We start from the raw sequence: 27746 nt of genomic DNA on the forward strand, positions 1-27746 counted from the left end.
TGCTGTATGTTCAAGTTTATACCCGGATTTGCAAAATGATTTTTAATCTTGAGTGATTCATCCTATAAATAGACACTCTTTGTTAACTCTATCTCTATGCAGCGGTGTACCCTGTAGTGAGGAACAGGGGTCGGTTCGGACAGGTGTCAGTGTCCTGGGTCCTAGAACCCTCCCAGTCTGGGGACGTCAGCCCCATCCAAGGAAACATCACCTTTGAAGAAGGAGAGTACCTGAAAAACCTCACTCTCTTCTCTGTACCTGATGAGGTAAAGCAAACACCTAACTAGACTAACTTTCTGACCTTCAACCAATTTCACTTGGTTCTTAAAATCAAACTGAGCTCAAATCACAGTTAGCACATATACATGAGTGTGTCTTGGGCTTCTTTGGTTAAAATACGTTTGTGTGTTCTTGTCTTTTCTTTGAAAAAGATCCCCGAGGATATGGAAAATTTCACCATCACACTGATAAATGCCACAGGTGGAGCTAGACTGGGAAACGTACTGAATGCCAGTTTACAGATTAACAAGAACGATGATCCCATTTACTTTGCTGGTAAAGGTTTTTCTCCTGTCACGTTTCACATCAATCAATGATCCTTTGAAAGACCATGAGAGATTATATATTATGGCTGAGACCATTTCCCCCACCCTGACTTTCTCTTTCTCCCACTCTCTCCATCTTCATATTTCCTCCTCTTCCTTCCTCTCTCACCTTTCCCTCAGAACCGGTGGTCATGCGGCTTCAGGAAGGGGGCGTGGCCACCTTCACTGTTCTGAGGGCAGGCCGGGCAGACTTTGTTGCCACGGTGATGTACCGTGTAGAGTACGGTGACGCGTTGCCGGGTGACTTCACCATGCTGAGTAATGACACGTTGCTTGTGTATGATGTGGGTGAATGGATGAAGAACATCTCAGTGGCTGTGGAGGACGATGACATACCAGAGACCGATGAGCCCTTCTACATTGTTCTCTACAACGCCACAGGTGGGTAGGGGTTTCCTTTTAAGCAACTGGATACTACTGCTGTGTTTTTGGTGATTCTTCTAGATTCAAGAATAGAAACAATGTCAGAGGATTAAAAATCACAAACTGCTTTTTAAAGTGGCAATAATCAAAATGACTGAATCTACCTGTTTCTTACTGTTGGACTGATTGAGTAATAAATGCTTATTCCCTGGTTTTTGTCTATTGCCTCTTGAAGGTACACATTTTCTCAATTTCAGGTAATGCAGCTTCAAAATGCTAATAATTCATGATAAAGTTTACAATGGAGGAACCAAGCAACACCTCATCAAACGTCTGACTTGATCACCCCCACCCATCCCCTGTTTATCCACCCTCCTTTGCTTCCTGGTTGCATCTGTATATAGGAGAGTAGCTGGGTTATTTAGCATTGACTGTGGTGACATTGAACGCTCTCTTAATCCCAGTATTGTGTGTCAGGGATGGAAATGAAAGACCGGTGGGCCCCAACAGGACCTTAATTACCAGACTCCCGACTTTTCTGAGACACAAAGACGGACCACTCCACTGGCCTCTCTCTGTTTACTGATTGACACGGAGTAGAGCAGAGTAAGGGGTAGCCTCTGGTTTAAGCCAGGGGATTGGCCTTTATACAGAGCCTATGTTAGAAGTCAATAAACCTTATGTTAGAAGTCAATCAAACTCCATGGTTATTACAGTGTACGCATATTTGGACAACTTGACTCAGGAGCTTCTGCAAGGCTGATGCAGTGGCTTTGCAGCAAAATATTCTTTACTATCTTTAGGAAACATTGTTGTTCATAGATTGTGGTTGTTTGAGGCCTGGACCTTCACCTTAGTTCCTATACAGAGAGAAGTCTGATATTTGGATGTTTGTTTTTTTTTCATTAATATGGAGCTCTGTCCTCCCGGACTTGGTTGCCATAGTTATGGCGTGCTATGTTAATAAGAATAGCCTTCCCTCTATTGCTTGATATTTAGCATAACAATAACAATGTGTCCAACACAAACCGTCCCTCCTTCTCTCTCTCTCTCTCTCTCTCTCTCTCTCTCTCTCTCTCTCTCTCTCTCTCTCTCTCTCTCTCTCTCTCTCTCTCTCTCTCTCACTCTCTCTCTTTTTCTCTCTCTCTCATTCTTCCTACTTGTCTATTTCTCTCTCACTCTACTTATCTATCTAGATGAACTGCACTTGAATATCATATTTGGTCCAATTTTATATTAGTGTGATCTTAAAGATGTTTTCTTTGTTATCATCTGATTCTCCTCAAGCAGAAAAGATGTTTGAGTTCAGATGAAAATGTTGCTTCTTCGCATGCCACTGGCTCAAGGGGGGCTGAGTGTTTTGAATGTAAATTTACAGCTATGTGGTCCTGGTTTTCTTATTGATGTCACTGCTGTAGTAATGATGAGAGTTACATTTTCCATTTGCCACACTCTATATACTTATCATCACAAATTAGATGGTTACTAAATAAAAAGAACATCTTATCTGACTCTTCATTGAGAGTGCAGACTACAAATACACCCGCAAATGTATGATATGATGCGTGTGTGTGTGTGTGTGTGTGTGTTTGTATACAGGTGATGCTGTTGTGTATGGAGCCGACACAGCTACTGTAGTGATTGAGGCTAATGATGACGCCAACGGGATTTTCTCCCTGGACCCCACAGAGAAACCTGTGGAAGAGGGCAAGACCAACAACTTCACGTAGGAACTGCTCTTTAATTTAGCTGTGTTTTGAGCAGGATATTTCCATTTAGAAATTGTTTTAGCATTTTGTATTATGGCTTTGAATTCATCCTCACCATCTGCCATTGCAGTTTAACATTTATGAAATGATTACAGGCTGCTCTGGGGGTTGAGAAAATTCTTTTTGAAACCAGTTAGGTAAACGCAGTTTTATCGTCATCAAGCTAAAAACAAGGCAGAAAAGTTGATTTCAGAGTTACAGTGTTTCCATCCTTAACAAACCAGTGTGCAGTCCTTATGGGTAGATGATGCTTCTCACACTTAACACACAGTCTCCTCTGCAGCTCATCTGCTCATTGACTCCTTAAAAATATGATTCCTGTCTCCTCTGTCCTAGTGTCCTGCGGGCAAGGGGCCATTTTGGTGATGTGACAGTGTTCTGGCAGCTCTTTGCCAATGACTCAGTGTCTCCCCTGGAGGAGAGCCAGGAGTTCACCAACACCTCCGGCTCCATCACCTTCACCACAGGGCAGGAGGCCAAGCCTATTGTCCTGGAGGCCATCTCTGATAAACTACCAGAGTTCAATGAATTCTTCGTCCTTAGGCTGGTTAATATCTCAGGTGAGTTCCCAACAAAAGGGAACTAATTTCATGTTATTAAAAAAAATGTCATCACTTGAGACAATTGGCAAGTCATTTTCATATGGCTTGGGGGTTAATTAGAGTAAAGCCTTTGAAATAAGGACTCCTTCAAATGTATTTAAAGAAGACCCTTCAAAATTTAGCAGTAGGAAGGGCACATCATTCCTAATTTTCTAGATAAACCTTCAACATTTGCCTATACTATCTTACAGGTGGTTATCCAGGAGAAGGTGGACGACTGGCGGAAACGTTCCTGAATGCTTCTGTCCTCATTCCTTTCAACGATGATCCATTTGGCGTCTTTGCCATCGCTGAAAACAACCTGGATCAGGAAGTGGCTGAAGACGTAGCTTCAGAGGACGATATGTCTAACGTCACATCCTTCAAAATCCTCCGACAGCAGGGCACTTTTGGTGACGTGCAGGTCGCCTGGGAGATTGTTTCGGGTCGTTTCCCAGAGGGCCTTCCTAAGATGGATGACCTTCTCCTCTCAGCCTCCTTCCCAAGGGAGGTGGAGCTCAGGCCCCATGCCAGGAGACACCACTCCGGCACAGACGCATGGTTCTTCTCTGGCCACCCTGGAGCTTATGGGACCATCTCCCCTGAGGATGGTCCTGCTGCCTTGGGCAATTTTACTTTCTCTGCTTGGCTGGTGCCCAGGCAAGACACCGATGGCTTTATAGTCTCCAAAGGAACCAGAAATGGGACCTTGTATTATGGAGTGAAGGTCCACACCAATGAGTCCCATGTCAGTGTGATGCTGTTTTATACAGCCATAGGGTCAAACAACACCCAGGTGGCCCGGGCCACTGCTGAGAAGTTTGTGAAGGATAATGTGTGGCTGCATGTCATCATTACAGTGGATGATGGGATTATAGAGTTCTTCTTGGATGGGAATCCCATTCCTGGAGGACTAAAGAGCATCAAAGGAGAAGGCATCGCTGATGGTAAGTTGTTTTATCAGTGTTTTGGATGAAAATGAGGTCACTATAACATACAATTTGATAATCTTCAAAAAACTTCCCTCTGCTTTAGGGCCCTAACCTAACATAACCATACCTGAAGTAGTACGGGAACCACTCATATGGGGGGATATAGGGGGAGATATCGGGGAGGGGAAAACATAATACCTACGACAACTTCGATATTTCCCGTGCTGTGAGGGTGGGGAAATATGGTTCCCACGAGGACATTGATAGTTCCCACCACATGGGGGAGGAGCAAACATAAAGAAGCTTGCACAACAGCCTTCTAAATTATTTCTCTTGTTGCTCTGTGTACTCTCACTTTATAGATAGATAGATTTTATTGTCCTTTTTCAGGATAATTGTTTTCACTTCCGTACAGTCACGAGGATTACACAAACAACATTACAGAGGGAAACACCAACCAATACAATACCATACAAATACTATGCCATGGCGCATACCCGCCACCATACATATACATATACATTTCGCCACAGTTACATGTCTCTCTGTTGAATATGAACGCGAAGCAAAGGTTTTCTGCCAGTGAGGTTTTGTCACAGCTCTTTGACAGTGAAAGTGACATAGAGGAGAATGTGTCTGAGACAGAGGATCATGTTGAGGAGGACCCTGATTATGAGGCATCCTCTGATGAGAATGAAACCCTCAGTTCTGACCCTCCTGTTGTCTCTCAACCACCAGCAGACAGGTTACCTTCCAAAAATGGAGAGGTATCATGGTCCCTCTCCCCACATGAACAACAGGGTCGACTTAGTGTTGCTAATGTCATCAAAATGGTTCCAGGCCCCAGCAGATACGCTGTCAGCCATGTCCAAGACATAAAATCAGCATTTGAGCCCTTTGTAACACCATCAGTCGGAAAGAATATACTTGTGATGACAAACTTAGAGGGGAGGTGTGTGTGGGGACAGCTGGAAAGACTTGGATGTGACCCATTTGCAGGCCTACATTGGGTTACTCACTCAGAAGTTGTGTTTCTTTTTCCTGGGGTCAAATTGACCCCGAACATAAGACATGTTACTATCCTTGATAATAGAAACAGATTTTCTTTCCAAATGTTATAAATAACAAAAATCTGTTCTTAGAAATAATATATAGCCATTAAAACACCAAAAAGATATTTCTTTCCAATTTTAGGTCAATCAGTGAAATTTTATGGTGATTTGCATATTTTTCCATAGTCGCGTAATAGGAAAACTGGATGTATAAGTGGGGGTGGGGGGGAGTTATGTTTTATTTTAAGGACTATTTAGGTAGTCAACAAAGAAACATAAAGTACCTGACACATAAACTTTGGTAACAATTTTAATCATAATAATTTTGTTGAGGTTTAAACTGCTGGGGTCAAATTGACCCCAAACATAAGGGATGTTAGTCAAATTTGAACATAACAGGAGGGTTAAGTCAGGCTTTTTAAGAATTTGCAATGCCAAAACATAAAACCCTGGCAAATCTCTCCCTTTCTTACAGTACAAATCATACAGTTTTTTCCAGATTTTTTGATTCATATATTCATTGAGTGCTGTCTCAGCAGTGGAGTCTGTGTTAGAGAGCCACAAATGTCATTTAAGCTGTCATAGTCATGTCCTCATGTCTTCATTATGATGATGTCACCCGTGAGCTGTGTGTGAGTTTGTGAATGTACTTGTGTGTTTTGGTTGTAGCGTGTTTGTGTTTTGCGCAGGAAGTTGGTTTGTTCATGCTTTTCTCCTCACTGTCATTGTCTACATTTGGAGGGATAACCGACTTACACATCCTACACATACATGAATGTGCGTGAGCATACACACACAAATGCGCACACACACCACCCAGTCGCTTGCCTATTGTTCACCCCTACTGACACTCTGCAATGCTTGAGTGACCACTTAGCCTTGGCACTGCTGGATATTGTTACTGCTGAAAGGAATCAGTCGGCATCTTTTTTTCTTCCTATTCTTTCTAATAAGTGAAGACAATAGTGGCAGCCTGTAGCGAACCAAAGACTCCCGCATGGGGGAGAGGGAGATGTCCTGATGGCTCTTAGACTAACTTGAGTCACAGAGGATATACATATAACCATCTATCATGTCAGGCATTATTGTCTGCTATGGTTAACTCAAGCCAGATGGAATGCTTTGTACTTGCTCATTGTGGCAAATTTCTTCCATTTGTCCCATTTTATGTGAGTGGAAGAAACTGCTCTGTCTTAGGCACAAGAGCTTTGAGCATAGACAGAGCAGGACCTATTGTAGGTTTTCAGTGGCCCTAAGCAAGACTGTGTTTGTGGCCCCAAAACATATCATGGTCGCCAATTATGCACAACATTAATAAGAAGAATAAAAATAAGAATAAGAATAAGCTGTTTTTTATTGGTTAGATTGGCTTTGCTCAGTGCTTATTCTATGGGCAATGGCTGTGGATATAAACATTTTTATAGGGGCAAGTAGAACCTGTGAGGGGCTTTGACTTAGCTATTTATCCCAGAGTAAACATAATATATGACATACATCCCAGTATTTATAACAGAAATAACAACTAACATTGTATTAAATTCAGTTTAATGTTTTTGGTGACTTTATTAACTGTGAGGATGAGTTGATATAATATGAAAAACACACAATGAGGTACTTTGTGAAACGTTCTTCAGCAAATGTGGTCCTGTAAAAAGCAAAAATTAACACTTTTAGAATCACAAAAATAATTTTTATTTTCTTATTGGTGCCCTTTAAAAAAATACAACAGTTTTCAAGCAGCAAAAGGTTTCTCGAAATTCGTCACATCCACAGTGAATTAACAGTATTAAAACTGTGTGTGTGTGTGTGTGTGTGTGTGTGTGTGTGTGTGTTTGTGTGTGTGTGTGTGTGGGTGGGTGGGGGGTAGAATTTTACACACTGGCCAACTGAAGCAGTTTTGGCAGCTTGTGGCTCATCAAAATACTAAGCCTCTAAATGTCTCCTTTATATTGTCAGCCAGGCCGCTCTGTACAGTGTACTTGTGGTAACAACAATTATGTTTTTTTCTGTTGTACTTTAGCATTTCCTAGATGATATTTGCCCATTTTCTGCAGCTCTAAAATATTTTGCGTTGTTTCTCTCCTGTTCCTGCTGCAGGACCTGTTCCACTGTTTATTGGGTCAGACCCTGAGGGTGAGCAGCGCTACACAGGTCTTCTCCAGGACGTTCGCCTGTACGGAACTAAGCTGAACCGCAGCCACATCCATGAGCTTCACAGCCAGCCCGCCAAAATAGACCTGCGTAACATTTCAGGGTACCTTAAGTACCGTCAGGACGAGAAGCAGAAGTCCTTTGTGGTGGAGGTGAGGGACGACAAGGAGGAGGAAGGAGAGGAGGTTTTCTATCTACAGTTGATAGCAGTTCACGGCGGAGCACGCCTCCCCTTCCCCAAACCCACTGCCACACTGCGTGTCATGAAGAGCGACAATGCCAATGGCTTTTTTGGATTCACCGATGCCTGCATACCTAATGTAAGTCATCTGCATTTCATGTGTGGCATTTAGGATTACCATATAAAACTGCCAGCTATTACTCATGGGGCATCTACTGGCATCTCATCTGTATAAACATTTACTGAGGATGATGGACACAAGCAACTTGTTTTGATGTACAACTATCAAAAGCACAATGCCAGACTGTCGGCCAGGATGATCCTTATTCAGGATCATCTGAATAAGATCTGAAGGCTTCTGCATGATCACTATTACAATAGTATCTGTCAGTGGTGTCACTGCATTTCACACTCATTTGTCTCTACAGAGAAAACCTATGCATACTGTTACCTAGAAAGCCGTGTAACGTAAACCCTTCAGTTTGTGAGTCCATGTCCTCCTGCATATTTCATCAGTCTTCACGCCTGGCTGCAGGGAGAGCACGCTCTCCCTCTTTAGTTGGATTGGACACGTGGCCTCTCATATGGTGCCCCTCTCAGGTAGAGCGACAGCTGGTCAGGCCATGCAGTGGCAGGTCCGCTAGCCAGGGCATTCCTATAGAAGTGGATCAGGAGTTCCGGTAGTGGGACTGAGAGATCTAGTTCCTCGTTTCCATCAGCGCAACAGGTGGCAGGGCCGTGGATGACATTCCAGCAGAAGTAGGGATCTATGTCCTATTCCCTTTGGGGACAAAAAGACGTAGTGGCATGTGGGCTGTCAAGTAGTCTGTCCCCAAATCACACTATGACTGTGCAGGAATAAGAGCACACCATTAAGGTAATGGGAAAGACTATAGCTCATGCAAGCATAACATAAACTAAAGGGTTTTGGATGCCTGCGCACTAGCACCCATGGCTAGTTCAGAAGTAATGGTCGTTTTTCATTTCAACTTTTGTTTATCGTTCATCAGTCTTTGTTCTCTGTAATCTCTCCTTCTAGACCACCGAGGAGGGCTCCACTATTTCATGTGTGATCGAGCGAACACGAGGAGCTCTGGACCATGTTTATGTCAACTACACGGTTACCCAGCTGGACAGCTCGGACAGAGAGATCACAGCCCACCAAGATTTTGCTAATGCCACTGGAGCTGTACTTTTCATGCCTGGACAGCGCATTGAGGTGTGTGCATGTGTGTATGTGTGTGTGCAAGAGATAATGAGGAATGGAGAGACAGAGAGAGAGGGAGGGAGAGAGAGAGAGAGATTGAGGTAAAAGACAGGTATAGTTTCAAAGAAGTAACAAAACAGTCCAGAGAAAGAGGGTCACCTGTAGAGAATTCACTTTCACAGATAATAACGTTTATGGATTAACCCCTGTCCACTGTTTTCTTGCATCTTTGTATATATTTCAAACTGACAGCTGCTTTTTACACCGTCTCCCACACTGTTTCTTGATATCCAGCCCCACCTAGTGGCAGGTTGGTTATGAATTTGCTGATGGGTCAACAGGTGTCAGCTGACTGTTAGGCTTATCCTAAGCCTGTACAGCACAACGAAGACAAAACCCCACATTGAAAATGATGAGGTCATTTTAAAGTATAGCCTAGCATACAATAACAAAGTCAGTTCCCTTATCCTCTCTGTGTGTGCCTTGGTCTGTCAGGCGCTGAACCTCCTGGTGTTGGACGATAACCTCCCAGAGCTGGCAGAGTCCTTCCAAGTCATGCTTGTGTCAGCACAGTCAGGAGATGGGAAGCCAGGCTCCACCCCCTCCAGCGGGGCAAGCATTGACCCTGATAACTCCATCAACACTGTCACCGTCACAGCAAGCGACCACCCCTATGGTAGTGGCACTCACATACGTACACACAGAGGCACATAGCATACAAGTGTTTTAACAAACAGCTTACTCAGTCACTCCTTGTCCCACTCCTTGCCCTCTTGCACCAATCATACCTTTCTCCTTTTCCTTATCTCCACTGCCCTTTTCTATCTTCTCCTCTTGTCTCCTTTCCTTTCCTTTCCTTTCCTACGCATCATTACAACCCCCCACCGCCCCCACACACACATTCCAAGGCCTGCTCCAGTTCCAGCCGAGCCCTCCAGGGGAGGGCCTGATCTCTCCAGCCTCAGAACCTGCCCACATCACCATTAACGAGGAGGACGGGGACGTCCGTCTGCTGGTGGCCAGAGCCCAAGGCCTGTTGGGAAGGGTCATGGTAGGATACAGGACGACCCCCTTCACAGCCTCCAGCCCTGAGGACTACGAGGTCATTTTCCATCAAAGTTTTTTTCGCCATATAGTTCAATATGCCACTGTAATATTAGGGAAGAATGCGCTGCACAATGTGGCTATGCATCCCTCCCAAGACATAATAAACTACTTTAATTTAAGACCCTAGTCATAACAAAATTGTCCCTCTTGCTGATGGGCATATGCTCGCCTATGCAAAAGTATTGCTGGCCTCCTACAGTCAAACTATTTGGCATATTCAGTGAATGATCATTAAGTTTTAGTGGCAACTTCCAACTTTCTGACAGCTTTAATTTCCACTTCCTCTGTATTCCACTGCCAGGACTCAGAAGGCTTGCTGGATTTTCAGGAAGGCGAGAGGTTTAAGTTCATCACTGTGACCATTATAGATAACCTCGTCCCTGAGTTGGACAAGATTTTCAGAGTAGAGCTCTACAATCCTGATGGAGGAGGTAAGAATGCATTTGTCTTTCCCCATTAATAGCTGGCATCAATTGCTTGATAGATTTTGAGCCTTAGCAATACTTTCCTCAGGTATTTCTAATTGAATAAATTTTCATTAGAAACCTTTCAGTACCTATCCTCTGATCAAGTCCTATATTCTTCCCTACTGTTTTTGTGTGTTGGCGTGAATTTGTGTGCTGTGCTCCTGTGTGCTTCCTGTACCTGCCTACCTGCCCTCCTTTTGTTGTGTCTCTGACCTCTGACCTGGTGTGATCCTTGTGTGATCCTGGTGTGTGATCCACCAGTGGGTCAGTTCCTGCATAGTGAAGGAAGTGGTAGTGGGGAGAGTGACTTTGACTTCCTACTTCCATCCTATCACCACCGTGGTAAGTCTCCCCTCCCTCACTCCTCTAGTCTCCTCTTTTTTGCTGTTCCTTCACCTCTCACACCCATATCATTCCTCTTTCCCTTACTTTCACACTGGGCTAAATTCATATCTCAAATTCTTGAAGTGACAATAGGGTTCGACTGAAATGAGTTTAGTTGCTGAGAATTGATATTTTGTATTGATAATCAGTATGTTTGAATCTGACTGATTTTTGTGCTACCAAAACCCAGAGGATTCTTTTTTTTGCCCAAATTTATTTTTCATGGAAACGGCATTTTGACCATTGAAGCTGTTTGACATAAAAACTTTCCACTGAAAGGCATATTGATAACATTTTTGGGTGGGTTAGCAGCTCCTTAAGTCAGGTTTTACTGCAGCTTCTGAAGACTGTCAATCCTAAAGCTGGTCTGTAAAACTCCCAGATCACATTGGAATGATTTCTCTGTGATCACCCATATGAAATTTAAAAAAATAAATAAATAAATCAACCATATACACTATCTGTGGTGAGGAAGGCTCCACCATGAAATAAGAGCTGGTGATTATATCAAGATAGAGATGATATCAAGTTTATAATAAAATTCAATATCAGCCTAATATATTAAAAAAATGTATTTCTAACCCTAGTTCAGATATGAACGGGACCAAATATAGTACACTACGTTTGACAGCCAACAGCTCACTGCAGTCCTTTCATATCAGCTGATTTAGTATTTGTCAGCTAGGTTATTAGTTGCCTTTAAGTCCCTTGTCTGTGAGTATGTGTGTGCATATGTGTGCATTTGTGGGTGTGTGTTTGCCTGTGCATGCTATTTACATTGCAATGGGGCCTGTGAGTGGTGCCCGGAGAGAGAGATGTGGGAAAAGCAAATAGCTTTTCTTTTGAGGCGGGGGCAGTAGTGGTAAGTGGTTGACATGGAGTATCACAGACCCTGGCTATTTATATTGGGTCTGGGCTGCCGTGAACCATATTGAAGTAACCTCTAAATACTATGAAGCTGCCAGCCCAATCTGACACACTTGACCAGAATGTCACTGATTAGCTAATTTATATGAACATCGCTTGCTTGATTTATTATTACAATGCTGGTGGCTTGCATGCCAGTGTGTACATAACAGTCACATTTCCATTCCCTACTACCCTACCAAATTGTGTTTGTGTTTGTATTTGTTTTTTTTGTTTTTTTTTACCTCCCACCCAAAATCTATCTAACATATATCTGTAAGGTAATGTCAAATTAAATCTGGTAATTATTTGTGTGTAGCAAGCCTGGGAGTTGGTTCCCACATTACGGTGACCATTGCCGCCTCTGATGATGCCCACGGAGTGTTTCAGTTCAGTCCTGACTCCCTGGTTGTCAACGGGACAGAACCTGAGGACAGACGCAGCTCTGTGGTCCTGCAGGTCAGTTAGATACACAGTGTACATCTCTAAAATGCAAAATATACAAGACCCGATCTTGACAATGGTCAGCAGCCATGTCAAATATTTGGTATGATACACCAGAAGATATAATTGTCATTATCATGCAGTCTCTTTTTGTCATTCTTCTGTCCTTCCCTTTGTCCTTGTCCAGGTGGATCGGGCCTTTGGTGACCTCTCCAATGTGACTGTTTATTGGGAGGCTGAACCAAGTTCAGAGGACGATCTCCTTAGCAGGTCTGGGAACATCACCTTCAGCGTAGGTCAGACTTCGGGGGACATCATCATCAGCATAGCACAGGATGAGGTGCCTGAGCTGGACGAGAGCTTCACTGTGTCCTTGGTGAATGTCTCCCATGGCCAGCTGGGTGTCCACACCACTGCTACTCTGACAGTGTTTGCCAGCGACGACCCTTATGGTGTTTTTGTGTTCGCTGATGTCACCAAACCTGTCCGTCTTCCTGAAGGTGACTCCACTGTCACCCTCACCATCCTTCGACAAAGAGGCCTAATGGGAAAGGTACGTCCATATGTTGCAAGGTCTATATGGAGCATGAGAAGTGCAATAAGAAGGGGAAAAAAATAATTTTAGGCCACAATTTACTAATTCGTGGCCATGAGATAAAGTATAACTTGCTCCCTTAGTTTAATTAACTAGCTCCCACAGTTTAGTTCTTTCATGACCACGAGGTAAGTGTCCAGTGCTCTTCCTTTCTCCTGGGAGCAGACTGCAGCTGCGCACCAGACAACATTTACTGTATAAATGAGGATTATCAGGCACAGACGTGCTTTCTTTCTGGGAAGCAGGCCCAGGCAGTTGCAGTCTGCTCTTGGGAGAAAGGAAGAGTACCACACTCTTATCTTGTGGCCATGAATTAACTAAAATGTGGAAGTAAGATAATTAAATTGAAAGAATGAGTTATATCTCATGGCCACAAATTAAGACTTTAGGAAATAACTTGGAGGTAAATAATTGACGCAACAACTGATCCCATTTGTGCGGAATTTGCCAATAGCATATTACTTTGCTCTCATTGGCTTAGGTGCGTGTGACATATGGGACACTGAATGAGGACGATCCAGCACCATACAGGACCCCTGGGGTGGGCCGGGCCACCGAGGGGGAGGACTTTGTTCCTCTCCTGGAGTCTGTTGTGTTCTTGGCCAATCAGAGTGAAGTGAACATCACCCTCCAAGTGCTGGATGACGAAGACCCAGAGAGAGACGAGTCTGTGTTTGTGGAGCTGATCAGTGTTCATCTCATCGAAGGAGAGCAGGAGAGGCTCAGTAAGACACAGATACTGACACTGAATGTTTCACATTTCAGCTGATGTAATCATTCAGTCATAATGATATGTTACTTGTTTATTAGTGTACAAGTTTCCACAATTACTTCAAAATGATTCAGAAAGACAAAGCCAAGTTAATATTTTCTTGACATCGTATTATCATGGTGGCATCTGTTTGTGTGTCTGTGTATAGACATATTGTGGTGAATACAATAACTCAAGAACAATTCATGATAAAAAATTATATGCTTCTCCTTAATGCTTTAAGATACATAGTTCATAATAATATAACCCATGTGTTATGTAAAGTATTCAATTAAACAAGTGAATTAACCAGTCAAAAAAGTTTCATAATAAAAAAAACTCTTTTTTTTTTCTTTAATAAAATATTAATTTGGTACAACATTCCCCTGACTATTTTGTGCATGGATCCTTAATTAACAAATGATTTAGCTTAATTAGTCATCTCATTAATCGACGTATAAAAGTAATTATGGCAGGACCTTGTAGGCAGTTCATTTGCACTATGCAAAGATGTAAACCACAGCAAGCTATTGAAATGATTCACCTATACCACACTATATTCATTGTATCCTCTTACTGTTCTTCTCAGTTGCCAGATCCCCTCGTCTGGGTTCACGGACTGAGATTGTGGCCCAGGTCATAGTGGAGGCCAGCGACGATGCTTTTGGAACCCTGCAGCTGTCAGCCCCCGCTGTCACTGTGGCTGAGCACTATGTTGGGCCCATCATTAATGTAACACGCACAGGAGGGATATTCGCTGATGTATCTGTCAAGTTCAGAGCAGTGCCCATGACTGCTACAGTCAGTAAGTGTTGGACAGAGTATGGAGCTGATGCTGTTCTGTCTCTACACTTTGCTTTGCTTTGCTATGCTATGTCTCAGCTGTTTACTTATGTCCATGTGTGTATTCCTACAGGTGAAGACTACAGTGTAGCTTCCACTGATGTGGTCCTGCTAGAAGGGGAATCCAGTAAGGCTGTACCCATCTACATCATCAATGACCAGATCCCCGAGCTGAAGGAGACCTTTCGCATCGAGCTGATCAACCAGACCACAGGAGGAGCTTTGCTTGGGGAGCTCACACGAGCTATCATCACCATACTGCCTTCTGATGACCCCTTTGGTGCCTTTGGTTAGTTGGCATTATCCACATATATACAAATATAAGTTACAGCCTTTCCATCTTTCAATTTATTATTAGTAAGCAAATTATTTACTTGGTTTTCTTGTTCCTTGCCCAGTCTTCCAGGCTGCTCCAGTCACCATAGAGGAACCAGGATCTAACTCCGTTGAGGTCACACTACCTATTGTCCGTACGGCTGGAACTATTGGCACAGTGACAGTACAATGGCAGGCCACTGTCAATGGCCAGCTAGCGGTAGGGGACATCAGTCCCACATCTGGTGAGGTGACCTTTGCTCCCAAAGAGACTGTGAAGACCTTGAGACTAGAGGTCTTGGCTGATGATGTACCTGAAATCACTGAGGTAAGACAATTACAGTTAGTGCAGCATTGTGTACATGTTTTTCAGTCATGAAAACTATTTTTTGTTTTTACTCAGACAGAAACAGAAAATTGGTAGTTTTATATCACACACACACTTTTCCTCCCAGATTATTAAGGTGGAGCTGACTGGTGCCAGTAATGGAGGAAACCTTGGAGCTGAAACATCTGTTAACATCATAGTGCCTGCTAATGACAACCCATATGGGACGGTCTTCTTTGACCAGTTTGTGTACCTCGTTCAGGAGCCACTGGAGGGAATTTATATAGCCAATATTACAGTCCGCAGGAGGTTAGTCATTGTGTTTTTGTTTTTTGTTTTTTTTTTTTGTTTTTTTACTGGAAGAATTGTTCAACTTATTCATAGTCACCATCATGCATGATTCACTCCAATATTCCCTTCTTTTCTATTCTCCATCTCCTCCATCCTCCCTCTGCTCATTCTGCTTCATTCCAGTGGTGGTCACTTTGGTCGCTTGGAAATCCTCTACAGCACCTCGGAGATTGACATTGTTGGCATGGCTCAGGCTGAGGGCCAGGACCTGCTGATGTATTACAACACCCCAATCCCAGGTGTCCCATCTGCTGCCACCCACAGGACTGTCAACATCACTGGCCAGGGAGACCCCCTGACTGCCTGTGCAGCTGCCTGTCTGAGGGAGCGTGCCTGCCAGGCCTTCTCTCTCTCATCAGGGGTGAACCCACCATCCTGCACCTGGGTGACTGCAGGCACTGACCAGCTAACCCCAGAACCTTCAGTGATGACTTATTTGAAAAATTCCTCTGTGGCTGCTGTCCTATACAGTGCTCAGGCCGTGGCAGGTAGTGATTACACCACCATGACAGCTCAAAGTGCCTTCATGGAGGATGGGTCCAGGACAGCCAACCTCACTGTTCCCATCTTGACTGATAAATTCCCTGAAATGGACGAGAACTTCGCCATTCAGATCCTAAAGGTACACACCATTTACATAAAGAGATAATTCACCACTTTTTCATGTAAATAAAAGGCTGTTTCACCACTGTGTGTTGTTGATTGATACTATGTTGAAAAAGTTATTACAAATAAACTATATTGCTTTTTTGTTGTTTGAAGGTCGAGCTGGTGAATCTGACTGTGGCGGAGAAGAACCTGCCCTCCATTGGCCAGCCAGACAGGGCCGTGGTTACCATAGGGATAAATGGGGATGCATTTGGGGTGTTTCTTATTTATAGTCTCAGTCCCAATGCCACCAGGGATGGGCTGTATTTGGAGGTCCGTGAGGAGCCAATGGTTCTGGTGCCACTGGTTATAGAGAGGAGAGGAGGCAGTCTAGGGAGAGTCACTGTAGAGTGGAGGTTTGTTGGAGGAAAAGCCACACCAGACGCTGACTTCACTGGAACTGGAGGGACGCTGGTCTTTGCAGATGGTAGGTGGATCACTGTGACCATTTAGCAACTGTGATTTCAAGAACATGCATGTGTGTTTCAGCTTAGTGGTTACAAAACTGGGATCAGGGAATACCCAGAAGTCCTAAAGGAGGTACTAGGGGTCCTAGGATAATGAGTAATGGTTTAATTTTAATAGTATTTTACTTGCTGGGTGTTGTTAAAATGAGATAATATAGCAGGATGGCTGTTCTTGTCATAGGTTTGACAAGAACTGTTGTTTGTTTTCTAACTCTAGTTGAGGTCTGATGATAGTTCAATATTTTGATATTTATTGTCTTTGAGTAGAATCATATCATGATGATATGATAATTTTAATCTTTACTCTGCTCTCTAAACTGATGATAGCAAACAAATTTCCGTTTGAAACTCTGACAAATGTACATGTACTTTATCTTCTCTGTGTACAGGTGATATGAAGAAGACCATAGAGATAGTAATCAGAGATGACAGTGAGCCAGAGGACAGCGAGAACCTCCACATTGGACTGGTGAAGGCAACAGGGGGAAGTCGAATCCTGCCCAGCTCTGACACTGTCGTCATAGTGATACTGGCTAACGATAACGTGGCTGGGATAGTAGGCTTCCATCCAGCTTCACGCTCTGTCATCGCCAGAGAGGGTGGGTGCCTAGTCTTGTTGCTATGCAAAAGAGTGTATGTTTACATATGCATGTATGGGCACCACGTCATACTCAAACCCGTCGTCTGCATTACACACTTACATCCAGTGTCCCTGTCACCAGAGACTTGAGGTGCTGTAATTGTGTAACTGAGAGAACAATTGAGGAAATGCTGTAGCAGTAGTGACTGCATGTGGCAACAGGTGGCACATGTGACGCTATGTCATGGGCATTAAGTATGCATGACAAAGCATAAGTTGAATCCTTACACCACCTGCATATGGAATGAGAGACCTTGAAGCATCTTTCACTGGATCATAAGAAAACCTACACAGTTTGCATTAGATGTCTATAGAAATATCCATATTATCAGTATATGCCATGTCACATACACACTTATAGAATGACTGTCTGCTCATGCATATTTTTAAATGATTCATACTCATGCATAAAATTCACCATTCGTACATAAAATGGTTTATACTTGTTTCCCCACATCTGACATGTCACTGCTTATATACTGCACCATTCCATTCTGATTCTTAATCTGTTTTTACATCATTGCAATGAATTGATTCATATAGTGTTGAATCAGTAAGAAGAGAAAAAGAAGACATGTTACTTTTTTGTGCTAAGCTGCGGTGCTGATTGTATGATGCTTTGTGTTACAGGTGAGAGGCTATCCTTGTTAGTGTTGAGGACAGCTCCAGGCCTGGGTAACATTACTGTGGACTGGGCACTCCAAGGCCCCCTAGTAGACAGGACCTTCACCCAAACCTCAGGGACACTTTTCTTTACTCAGGTAAAACAGAGTGTAAACATAGGAGAGATTATTGTCAAATGGATTATTGTACAATATAACATTGCTGCACAGATCAGTATGCTATCAAAATCTTTGTGGTTTGTGAGATTTGCTGAGACGATCAGTTAACAAAGAGCTAAACCCTGAGTGATTTAAATTGGTGCGACTGTATCTGTGATACCTTCATACCTGAGCTGTCATGATTATTTGCTTGTAAATAGCTGACTTTTGTATTGCCCTCTACAGGGAGAACTGAATGACACCATAGTCTTGCAGCTGCTGGATGATGTCACACCAGAGGACAAGGATGAATACAAAGTAGTCCTGTCCAATGTACAAACTTTCGGTAAAACAACTGCTCTGACTCCTCCTATGAATGATAATAGCACATGACCACTAAGAAACCTGAGGCATTTAGAGCTAACTTCACACATCCTCCCTGACTGTCATGCAGGTGTTTTGGTGACAGGCCACGCAGCACTGGACATTCAGGGCAGTGAGGCAGTGGTTACCGTGCAAACCAGTGATGAACCCTATGGGATGTTGAGCATTGCCCCGTCCTCGCTCAGGGTGGCCACGGAGGAACGCGACCGAACTGTGCACATCTATGTCAACAGGGAGTTTGGAACCTCAGGTCAGTCGGCTTAGTAAAGAGACACCAGTGTAGAGGTGATGGATAGGTTCCCATTGTACCCCATTCCATCATTCCATTGGTCAGCTAATAAGCAATTTAAACACCTATCTGTTAATGAACTGTTTTCATTATGACATAATATTCACATTGATATTGTATCTTTAGTGCTAAATCTTCACCCTCTAACTGATATTCCACCTGAATCTTCTTAATCCAGGAGCAGTGAACATCACTTATGAGGTTGTTAGGGGTTCTCTCCAGGACCTGTCCCAAGTAGAGGGGGATCTTGCTGACCCTGGACAAGACTTTATCTCTGGAACCGGCTCTGTTATCCTTCAAGAAGGACAGACCTCTGTTGGCATCCCGGTCACCATACTGGATGTAAGGATTGTGTCTGTCTTCTCTTCAGATAGCAGGACTGGGGGTGTTAGATGAGCATGGATGGGACTTTGTCTCTCTCTCATTCTGTCCATTTGTCAAACAGCATATGTCATACACTCCAGGCTGTTTTTGACACGAGGTATGAGGTATCTTCCCACTGTGTTCCAGCATTATAAATGTTCCTCTGCTCGGTGTAGTAGAGGCACTAAAGGTCAGCATTGTTTACAGAAACATGATTATCTGGTGTGATTTTTGTGAAACATAGAGGGATCATATATTATGACACTGGCATTTAAACAATACATTGATTAGACTGACATGGCTGCTATAACTCAAGGTCAAAATCATAGACAATGAAAGCCCATAACTGGCTACATCACTGCTCTCATGTTTCTGAAGCTTGTACCTAACTAGCCCCAAAAGGTGGCTGCATTATTTGTCGTGAGCGACAAATGTTTTCATTGACGTGAAAACATATTGACTTTTTTTTTGATTTTTTAAAATGATTTTATTTCTATTAAAGCAAAATGCCTACCCTTTGCAACCTATATCACTTTGAGACAGCTATATTGGAAAGTTGAAATTTAATAACTTCTTCTTTTCTTTCTCAGGATGACCTTCCCGAGTTGCAGGAGTTCTTCTTGGTCAACATAACATCAGCAGTGCTTATCACAACGGTTGCCATTGCTCCCCAGCTAGGTATACAACAATGCAGCAGCTCAGTCTGTCATCTCTATACATTGATGCATATTCATTTCTGTAATTGCTGTTTACAATATACAGTGTGTTAAAAAATTTGTATAAGATTATCCAAATTGCTATCACAGTAGCAATATTTCTATATTACAACAGTAGCAAGCCACTTGGGTTATTATGGTCTCAAAATACACCTAAAAGTCTGTTGTTTTCCCCTCTTGCTTTTCCCTTTGTAGCTCCCCTGTTTCTGGTCTACTCTACATTTTTATATATTTTGCGTAATTTCATGAAATCCCTGTTTTCCTTTCCTTTCTATTTTTTCCCCTCAATTTCTCACCACTTTGCTCTGTATGATGAATAGAGGTTGTGTTTTGCACGTTGCCAGGTAAAATATGCATTCATACGCTCACATGCTTTGCTTAAAATGTCATGTAGATTAGGCTGATATTCCTTCCATGTACATTCAACTAAAACATTGTAGCTGGATGTCGTCCTGTTTCATGAAAGAGCTTAGTAGTTACTACCACCCTTTTTGCATAATCCAAACCACAGTCCAATTTATGAATGGGTAACTTTAGAAAGTGATGAGTAGACAGAATACTATAGGCAGAGCAGTGCCTCGAGACTCCCAGAATACTATAGGCCTTCTGCCTGGAGACACACAGTAAACACACAGCCTCTCTCTTGGCAGCAGTCATTGTGTGGTTTGGATGTTAGGATTGATGCTTTCCATGATTGAGGAAGCCTGGGGATTTGGTGGGAGCTGAGTAGCACTATGTGGTGAGGAGACAGAAAGCCAAACTAAACCCGTAGCTGGCCTCCAAGTGTTTTGGCCATAGAGTAAATGGGAGAATACTATTCAGGGGGTCATAAATCAGTCCACCCAAAAGACTTGGCTGCTCAGCCTCCCAAGCCACTTACGGGAGATGCTTCTTAGCTATAATCCTTGGCTCAAATGTGGCGTGACAGAAGTTAGATCCTCTACACTTTCCTCTTGCACAACTTTTGCTATTGATGCTTGCACTGTAATTGTAGTGCTCAAGGCAGTGCTATTGCAAATGTTTTACTCAAGATTTTTCTGTATGCAGAACACATACTGTATGTCACTGATATTCACTAGTTAGTTAAACTTCTTCACCATTTTTCCTCTTTGCATTTTATACCTTTTCCCAGACACCCAAGGTTTGGTGGCAGAAATCACCATTGTTGCTAACGATGGCATCAGAGGAGTCATTGAATGGACAAACACCATGTGAGAGTCTTTCCAACTTTGTATTCCCTCTCCAAGATAAATCATTCAAACAGCGACTGCATAAATCACAAACATAACATTTTATGTGTTTTTTTTCTCCAAAATATCGTCTGATTTATAGGTTTGAGGTAAATGAGACGATAGGGGCGCTCACCCTGGTGGCCTACAGGAACAAGGGGACATATGGAAATGTCTCGCTGCTCTTCTATGCTCAGAACCTGGAGGCTCAGCAAGGACTGGACTACAACACCAGCCAAACGGTTAGCCACACAAATGCAGTCACACTACACTTCAGATTTACTATCTAAAATAATGCCAATTTTTTTTTTCTCAACATCAAATCCTTCTATCTCCACAGATGCTCCATTTTGTTGATGGTGAAAGACATAAGTTTGTGGAGGTGCAGATCACTGATGACTCCCTTCCAGAGGGACCTGAGAGATTCCAGCTGATCCTGTCCAAGCCTTCCCCTGGACTGGAGCTGGGCGCCAACACCACAGGTAGAGACTGGACCACGATAGAATAGAAAGTAGAAACCGTGGTAACAATAAAAAGATACAATAAATATGTAACTCAACACCACATCACATGGGGACAAAATACTGATTCACATAATGAAATGTAGGATAAAAAAAATGCCTTGAATGCATTTCTGGAATGGAGGCAGATTTTTTCAGCACAGCACCCCAAATAGAGGGGTATGGGACTCATGACCACCAGTTTAAGAAACTAGTGAGAAAAATATAATGTTGTGGTAGTGTTTATGGGGTAGAGTGGTTGTGATGGTTAACTTTACATAACACAACTTGTTGTTACCATACTCTTGGGAATTGAATTGTATTAGTACTATCCTTGACTGCTATTCAAACATAAAATCTTTAGCTGGATTTATAAGGACAGATATCTGTTCTAGTCTCCTTACCTACTTACAGTAAATGTTTTCTCTTACCTATAAAATTGTTTTCCTGTACCACACCTTGACTATTATGTTATCTTTATAGCGACCGTGACCATCCTGGCCAGTGACGACGGGCACGGTGTCATTTCCTTCAACAGCAGCGAGCATTTCCTGTTGAAGGAGCCCACGTCAGTGTCGGGCCTGAGCGAGAGCGTGGCCACTCTGTATGTTGTCCGGAGCCCTGAGCAGGGCACATTCGGCACCGTGACCGTACAGTTCACCATCACTGATAACAATGGTAGCCTGGCAGAGGGTGACCTGATTCCATCACAAGGCTTTGTGGTGCTGGAGGATGGGGTCAGGTTTAAGGTGAGCGGGGGATTTTAAAAGGACATTTTCCATATCAGTGGTCAGTATTTATTTGTTTGAATTATTAGTTATTTAATCATGAAGAAAATATGATTTATTTTCTGATTGTCTCCTCTTATGTTATTAGCTTGGGGTCATGGTATTTGGTCATAATTTACAGATGTTAAACAGATATGGTTAGATGAATAGAGAGAGAGCCTTTGCCATTTGTTGGAAAGATTTTGTCAGCCTCATCGCCTGAGCCAAGTCTGTCTTGTTCCAGACGCTGGAGATCTGGGCGGTACTGGATGCTGAGCCTGAAGAGAATGAAACCTTCACAGTGACCCTGTCCAGTCCAACAGGAGGTGCACGTCTTGGCGACCAACTCTATACACTCATCACAGTCCTGGAGAACCTGGCTCCTTCTGGCCTGTTCCGCATCGGACCCACACTCAACAGGTCTGACTCAAATCACACTAACAAGGACAAACTGAACAGAAAACAAACTCCAGCTCAGGGACGTCCCAAACACATGTATGATGTTGCATATTTGATTGACCACATGTATGGAAGCATGCACACATTTTTTAAAATTTTATTTTATTTATTTATTTACAAGGGACAATGTACATTGATCACATGCATTGCATAACATGTACCAGATTTAGCCATCAGGCTATTTTGAATGTGTAGTCCCTGGCAGGTTAATGTTGCAAAAGATAGGTAGGCTACAGAGAAATAACTAACAGAGGTACAAGAAGCATGACACAACAACAGACAATTAAAAAGCATACAATATATAAAACTGTCACAGGGGATGGAAGGTGGAGGACCCAAAAGCAGGAGCAGGCAGGCAAAAATGCTCAGTGGCAAATAAAAATATATTTAAACAGGCTGTAAACACAATACATAACACAGGGCAGGAAACAGAGCATAACATGAGACAGCACAGCACAATGAACCGACAAGGAACAAAACTCAAAACAGGACTTAAATACACAAGAACTAAATAGCTAACAAGACACACCTGGGGAAGGGGCTGGAGCACGAGACAGGAGAACACAGAGGATAGGCCGAGGGAAACACTGGGAGGGATCAGAACAATCAGGGATAATTAACAGACACAGGACAGGTGTGGCACTAGGAGGGGCAAACAAGACACAGGTGAAATCACTAAAAAGAACCAGGCAAATGAAACACAGGAAACATACAAACAAAGCACAAAACCATGACAGAAACACACAGGAAACAGAACCAAACAAAACACAAGCAACACGAAACCATGACAAAAACAACAATTTGTAAAAGGCTACAGAATTAAAAACAAACAAACAAAAATTGCATGTGATTGCAGGTTTGATTATCCAGTAAGCATTATTTTATGGATTTTGCGGAAATGTGTATATTTGTAATTTCCCTGAGTTCAGTAGGCAGGGTGTTCCATGTATATGCTGCTCTGTAGGAAAAGGCTGACTGTGCAAAGGATGTTTCTCTGTATGGTATTTTGCAGTCCCCTCTGGTAGTGGCTCTTGTCGATGTCATTTGAGTTTGTGTAATGAACTCACTGAGTGGAGGGGGGGCCAAGCCATGGAAAATCTTATGTACTAATAAAATGTCAGCAAATTTCATCATGTTTTCCCAGTTTAAAAAAAAAAAAACATGTTTTGCTAAAATCTTACAGTGATGATAAGCATTTGATTTTTTTGTCCAGGATTTTCAAAGCCTGCTTATAAAGTCGTTCCACTGGTTGTAATGAGGCTTTGGTTGTCTGTGTCCAGCTAGTAAGGCAGTAGTTTAAATGTGAGAGTGTCTGTGTGTTTTCTGTGCAGAACTAACACAGAGGTGGTGGCTGATGAAGGTGGCAGGACAGTCTTCCTGACTGTGTCTCGCAGTAATGGCCTGGAGTCAGCTGTCAGCGTCGAATGGGAGACCCAGTCAGACACAGCTGTTGCCTCAGGTAAGATAACTATAAAAGCCCACACTGGCCCCTAAGGAGTTGTATACATGTAACCTATACAGACATGCACTTACATCTCACAAGCTAACCAGCCTGCTGTCTAAGGGCATTAGCATGCTGGAAAGCTAGCTAGCAATCCAAAATGCGAGTTTTTCTCTTTACATATGTCCTCCTTCCTTCCTTCCTTTCTTCCTTTCTTTCTTTCTTTCTTTCTTTCTTTCTTTCTTTCTTTCTTTCTTCTTTCTTTCTTTCTTTCTTTCTTTCTTTCTTTCTTTCTTTCTTTCTTTCTTTCTTTCTTTCTTTCTTCCTTCCTTCCTTCCTTCCTTCCTTCCTTCCTTCCTTCCTTCTTTATAGGGCTAGTAATGAATAGTTAGTAATTAGTATAAAAGTTATGATGAGCAGGTAAAGGCAAATGCTGTTAATTTTACTCATCCAGAACAGGCTAATAGTTTTAGAAAATGTATCACTTCATTAATGCAGCCTTTAAGATTGGGAAAATGCAATATTAGGAAAATTAATTAACTAATGTAGCATTTGAAAAATTTAACATTAGGTTATTTCACTATACTAAAATACCAGACAATATCTAGTCTCTTAACAAAACATCAGTATTATACAATATATCTCCCAGTCCTACATAATTCCTTTCCTACTGCATTTGTTTTTTATTTCCAATGGGCAGTGGGTCGGTATTATCCCTTTGATTGTTTCCTTTTTGCTTTCAGAGGGTGATCTCTCAGTGATGGGTGTGTACCAGAGATTTGAGGACAGGCCCACCTCTGCTTGGTGCTCCCTCCCCGAAGGGCCCTCCTTCCTGGCCATGAGGCTGGACAGGAGGCCATCTGTTGGATTCCCTTACACTCTGGCAACCCTCTACCAGTGGCAGGGCGTTTTTGTGCCCACAGAGGTAGAGTATCTATAATTTTGTCATACCACGCCACATACAATCTCCCTGCCCAAATGCATGCATAGCTCACAGGTGGAGTGGAGTCACAACTCTTAGGAGGAGGGCTTTCAGTCAGCCCCAGTGACAAGCTGATGTACTATATGACAGATTATGAGCATATGTTTATTTTAGAGGCACAATGTCATACAGTACAACTTAATCCCATTTCCCCTCTCTTTGGTCGTTCCAGTCCATCAGGATCCAGGACCCAAGCTCATGTGTTGGGTTTCCAGTGAATGGTTCCACCTACATAGCTATCACACACAGCGGTTCTCCCTTCTCCCCTGCTGCCAACCTGAGCATCTTCAAAGTGCAGAGTGATCTCAATATCACATTGGTAGATATTATTCCAGTCATGGTCCATAACAGTAAAACATTCACATTGACAATTATATTGTGTTATATTTTCTTTCATATGATTTGGTGCAATTTCAACTTTTTAGGTGCAAACCCTAGGTATCGAAGCTCTTGATGTGAAACACTTCTCCATTGAAAAGAGAGACTACCTGATAGCATCAAGCCAGGTGAGACTGACAGTGCATGGCATTTTTACTTCAGACCTGGACTCTTATGACCATGCACACGTTAAAGTTTTTAATGATCGGGACATATTTGAAACACTTGCTAGAGTCATTTAAAGCCGGATCTAAGCTGTGCTTTTGTTTTCGTTTTCATTCTGCAGGTTTTCATCAGGGTTGGAGGCTGGTTCGCTCTCTTCCAGACCCTTGACCTCCAGCAAAATATCCTCAGTGTGTCCCCATTCATTCGTAGGGATACTCACTACCTAGTAGCCTGCATAGACAGACAGACTGACAGCTGTTTCCTGCTTCAGTGGACCAATAGAAAATTTCAGAATCCGCAGCCCCTCCCACTCGCCGGCAGAGTCAGCCAAATCGAGGCGGTCCACACAGTAGCGGGAGACATTCTCCTGTTGGTTGTAATTGAAGGTGACCTCTCCTGCTTTCACCTCACATCACATTAATGATATCAGTATTATTATTTTAGGCTACTCCAAGCCAACATTATAGTGTTTAAAAATTGAAATAGTAGAAACTAAAATATATGAACTTGTGTATGGAAGGATAACAGATCCGTGTACCTAAATTATGTTAAGGGGATAGCGGTATTTCTTGTTTTTGTTTTTGTTTTTTTGTTTTTTTTAAATAACCCAAAGCTATTTTCTGTTTGTGTATTTTCAGTGTACTTTGTAGTGGATTGTGCGGAAGTGACATAGTGGTTGGGATAATGCACACAAACTGGTGATATTTTAAAAGGCACAGAGATAGAATATGTCCTACTGGCAGACAAAACAGTCTGCCTCTGTAGGCCCGACCAAGATGACAAAAGTCAGTATGGATACTGGATCATATACTTTGATTATGTGCCGTATATTTTGATGATACATAATATTGTGGAGCCTGCAGAGGTTGCAAGTTTCCCCAGTTGAAACCTGTTGTGGGTTTACTGGAAAGGCCTGCATGTGAAGGAGAGCAGAACCACAGAGGGACTTGGAAGTTGTAATTTGTCTTGTTGGGTGTGTCAGACAGACCAGTCCTTACTTCACATAAACATGCCATTCTGTTGTTCAGGAAAAAAAAAAAAAAAACGAAATCTTGTATGAAACGTCTGTATGTGTGTGTGTGTGTATGTGTGTGTATGGTGCTTGTGTCTCCTCAGGTCCTTCGTCATCCTGTGAGGTGTTATTGTGGGGTTCAGAGGAGTTTTCACCGCAGAATATTCAGTCCATTCATCACCCAGACCTCACCTCAGTCCATCACTTCACCCTTCCTTCAGGAATCAGTGAGTACAATGTCAAAAACTGGTTTGTTTTTACCTGTAAAGATACCATTTCTGACTGTAATCCAAATATTTCTGGCATTTGTCCTAATCAGATCCTTTACACTTGTGCGACTATATATATGATAATTTGCATTGATGTACTTGTCCCTACTTGCTCATAAAAGAATAAGCACTTGAAAAGTTTATTCCAGCTCCAGTTTTCTCCAGCTCTCTTTGTCTTCTCTCTCTCTTCTAGCCTATGTCCTGCTTGCTGGCAGAAACGACTCATCACTCTACTCCTGGAGGTCTGATGTCCATCTGTTCTCCATGATCCTGAAGGCCCCCCCAGCCATCAGCTTTCTGTCTCTGTTGGTCCCCTCCCTCGACACCAACAAGACCCTTTTGGCCTCTGCTGAGGAGAGCAGCTCTACTATCTATGAATTCACTTACATCTCCAACCAGTCTGATTTCATACCCAGGTATGGATGTTTTTTGTTGCATTGTTTATCATTGTTCCTTTATTTTCACATGTCAGTAGTTTTATTCATTCTGTTACATTTATTGAAGAAAATCCCACTGAAGGAAAAAATGATTGAAAGAAAATGAATGATGCCACATATTAATGGGTTTTACTTAATTTTTGACATATAGTTATGGCGAGTTGCACTTTGCACCGGGTGACAGCGAGCTGGAGATAGCAGTTAATGTCATAGATGACGACATCCCTGAGGAAGAGGAGCACTTCCGGGTCAGCCTGAAGAACCCGAAGGGCGGGGCTGAGATTGGCTTTGGTGGTCAGGTGACTGTTATCATCCCAATCAACGATGACGCCCATGGAGTCATTGGCTTCGCTCAGGTAAGAGGAGATATTGACTTCTGATATGAGACAGGTTGTGCTTTTATCCATATTAGTCATCATATTATATCCACTGTGTTTAACCTCAAGATTCGTAAACCATTTCACGTAAACCATTTTACTACAGATCATTCCGCTGTTTTAGCAAACT

General features: G+C 42.7%; 1 protein-coding gene across 1 annotated transcript in view; it reads left to right on the top strand.

Moving 5' to 3' along the window:
• Window positions 1-27746, top strand: part of adgrv1 (adhesion G protein-coupled receptor V1) — a 152239-nt gene that overhangs the window by 31266 nt on the left and 93227 nt on the right. The window contains exons 16-55 of the mRNA XM_030059593.1: window positions 103-266; window positions 432-555; window positions 726-986; window positions 2568-2694; window positions 3074-3297; window positions 3531-4265; window positions 7400-7773; window positions 8674-8853; window positions 9337-9517; window positions 9750-9943; window positions 10250-10379; window positions 12025-12164; window positions 12337-12702; window positions 13226-13469; window positions 14085-14300; window positions 14412-14627; window positions 14737-14981; window positions 15109-15290; window positions 15456-15954; window positions 16095-16407; window positions 16837-17046; window positions 17718-17848; window positions 18095-18194; window positions 18303-18482; window positions 18700-18863; window positions 19475-19562; window positions 19921-19944; window positions 20733-20811; window positions 20933-21071; window positions 21170-21311; window positions 21813-22078; window positions 22341-22516; window positions 23887-24014; window positions 24740-24921; window positions 25151-25297; window positions 25404-25484; window positions 25643-25907; window positions 26638-26760; window positions 26996-27218; window positions 27391-27595. Of these exons, the coding sequence (XP_029915453.1) occupies window positions 103-266; window positions 432-555; window positions 726-986; window positions 2568-2694; window positions 3074-3297; window positions 3531-4265; window positions 7400-7773; window positions 8674-8853; window positions 9337-9517; window positions 9750-9943; window positions 10250-10379; window positions 12025-12164; window positions 12337-12702; window positions 13226-13469; window positions 14085-14300; window positions 14412-14627; window positions 14737-14981; window positions 15109-15290; window positions 15456-15954; window positions 16095-16407; window positions 16837-17046; window positions 17718-17848; window positions 18095-18194; window positions 18303-18482; window positions 18700-18863; window positions 19475-19562; window positions 19921-19944; window positions 20733-20811; window positions 20933-21071; window positions 21170-21311; window positions 21813-22078; window positions 22341-22516; window positions 23887-24014; window positions 24740-24921; window positions 25151-25297; window positions 25404-25484; window positions 25643-25907; window positions 26638-26760; window positions 26996-27218; window positions 27391-27595 (8168 nt within the window). The remainder of the gene's footprint in view (window positions 1-102; window positions 267-431; window positions 556-725; window positions 987-2567; window positions 2695-3073; window positions 3298-3530; window positions 4266-7399; window positions 7774-8673; window positions 8854-9336; window positions 9518-9749; window positions 9944-10249; window positions 10380-12024; window positions 12165-12336; window positions 12703-13225; window positions 13470-14084; window positions 14301-14411; window positions 14628-14736; window positions 14982-15108; window positions 15291-15455; window positions 15955-16094; window positions 16408-16836; window positions 17047-17717; window positions 17849-18094; window positions 18195-18302; window positions 18483-18699; window positions 18864-19474; window positions 19563-19920; window positions 19945-20732; window positions 20812-20932; window positions 21072-21169; window positions 21312-21812; window positions 22079-22340; window positions 22517-23886; window positions 24015-24739; window positions 24922-25150; window positions 25298-25403; window positions 25485-25642; window positions 25908-26637; window positions 26761-26995; window positions 27219-27390; window positions 27596-27746) is intronic.

Source organism: Myripristis murdjan, chromosome 9, assembly GCF_902150065.1.
Source record: "Myripristis murdjan chromosome 9, fMyrMur1.1, whole genome shotgun sequence".
Taxonomy (NCBI): domain Eukaryota; kingdom Metazoa; phylum Chordata; class Actinopteri; order Holocentriformes; family Holocentridae; genus Myripristis; species Myripristis murdjan.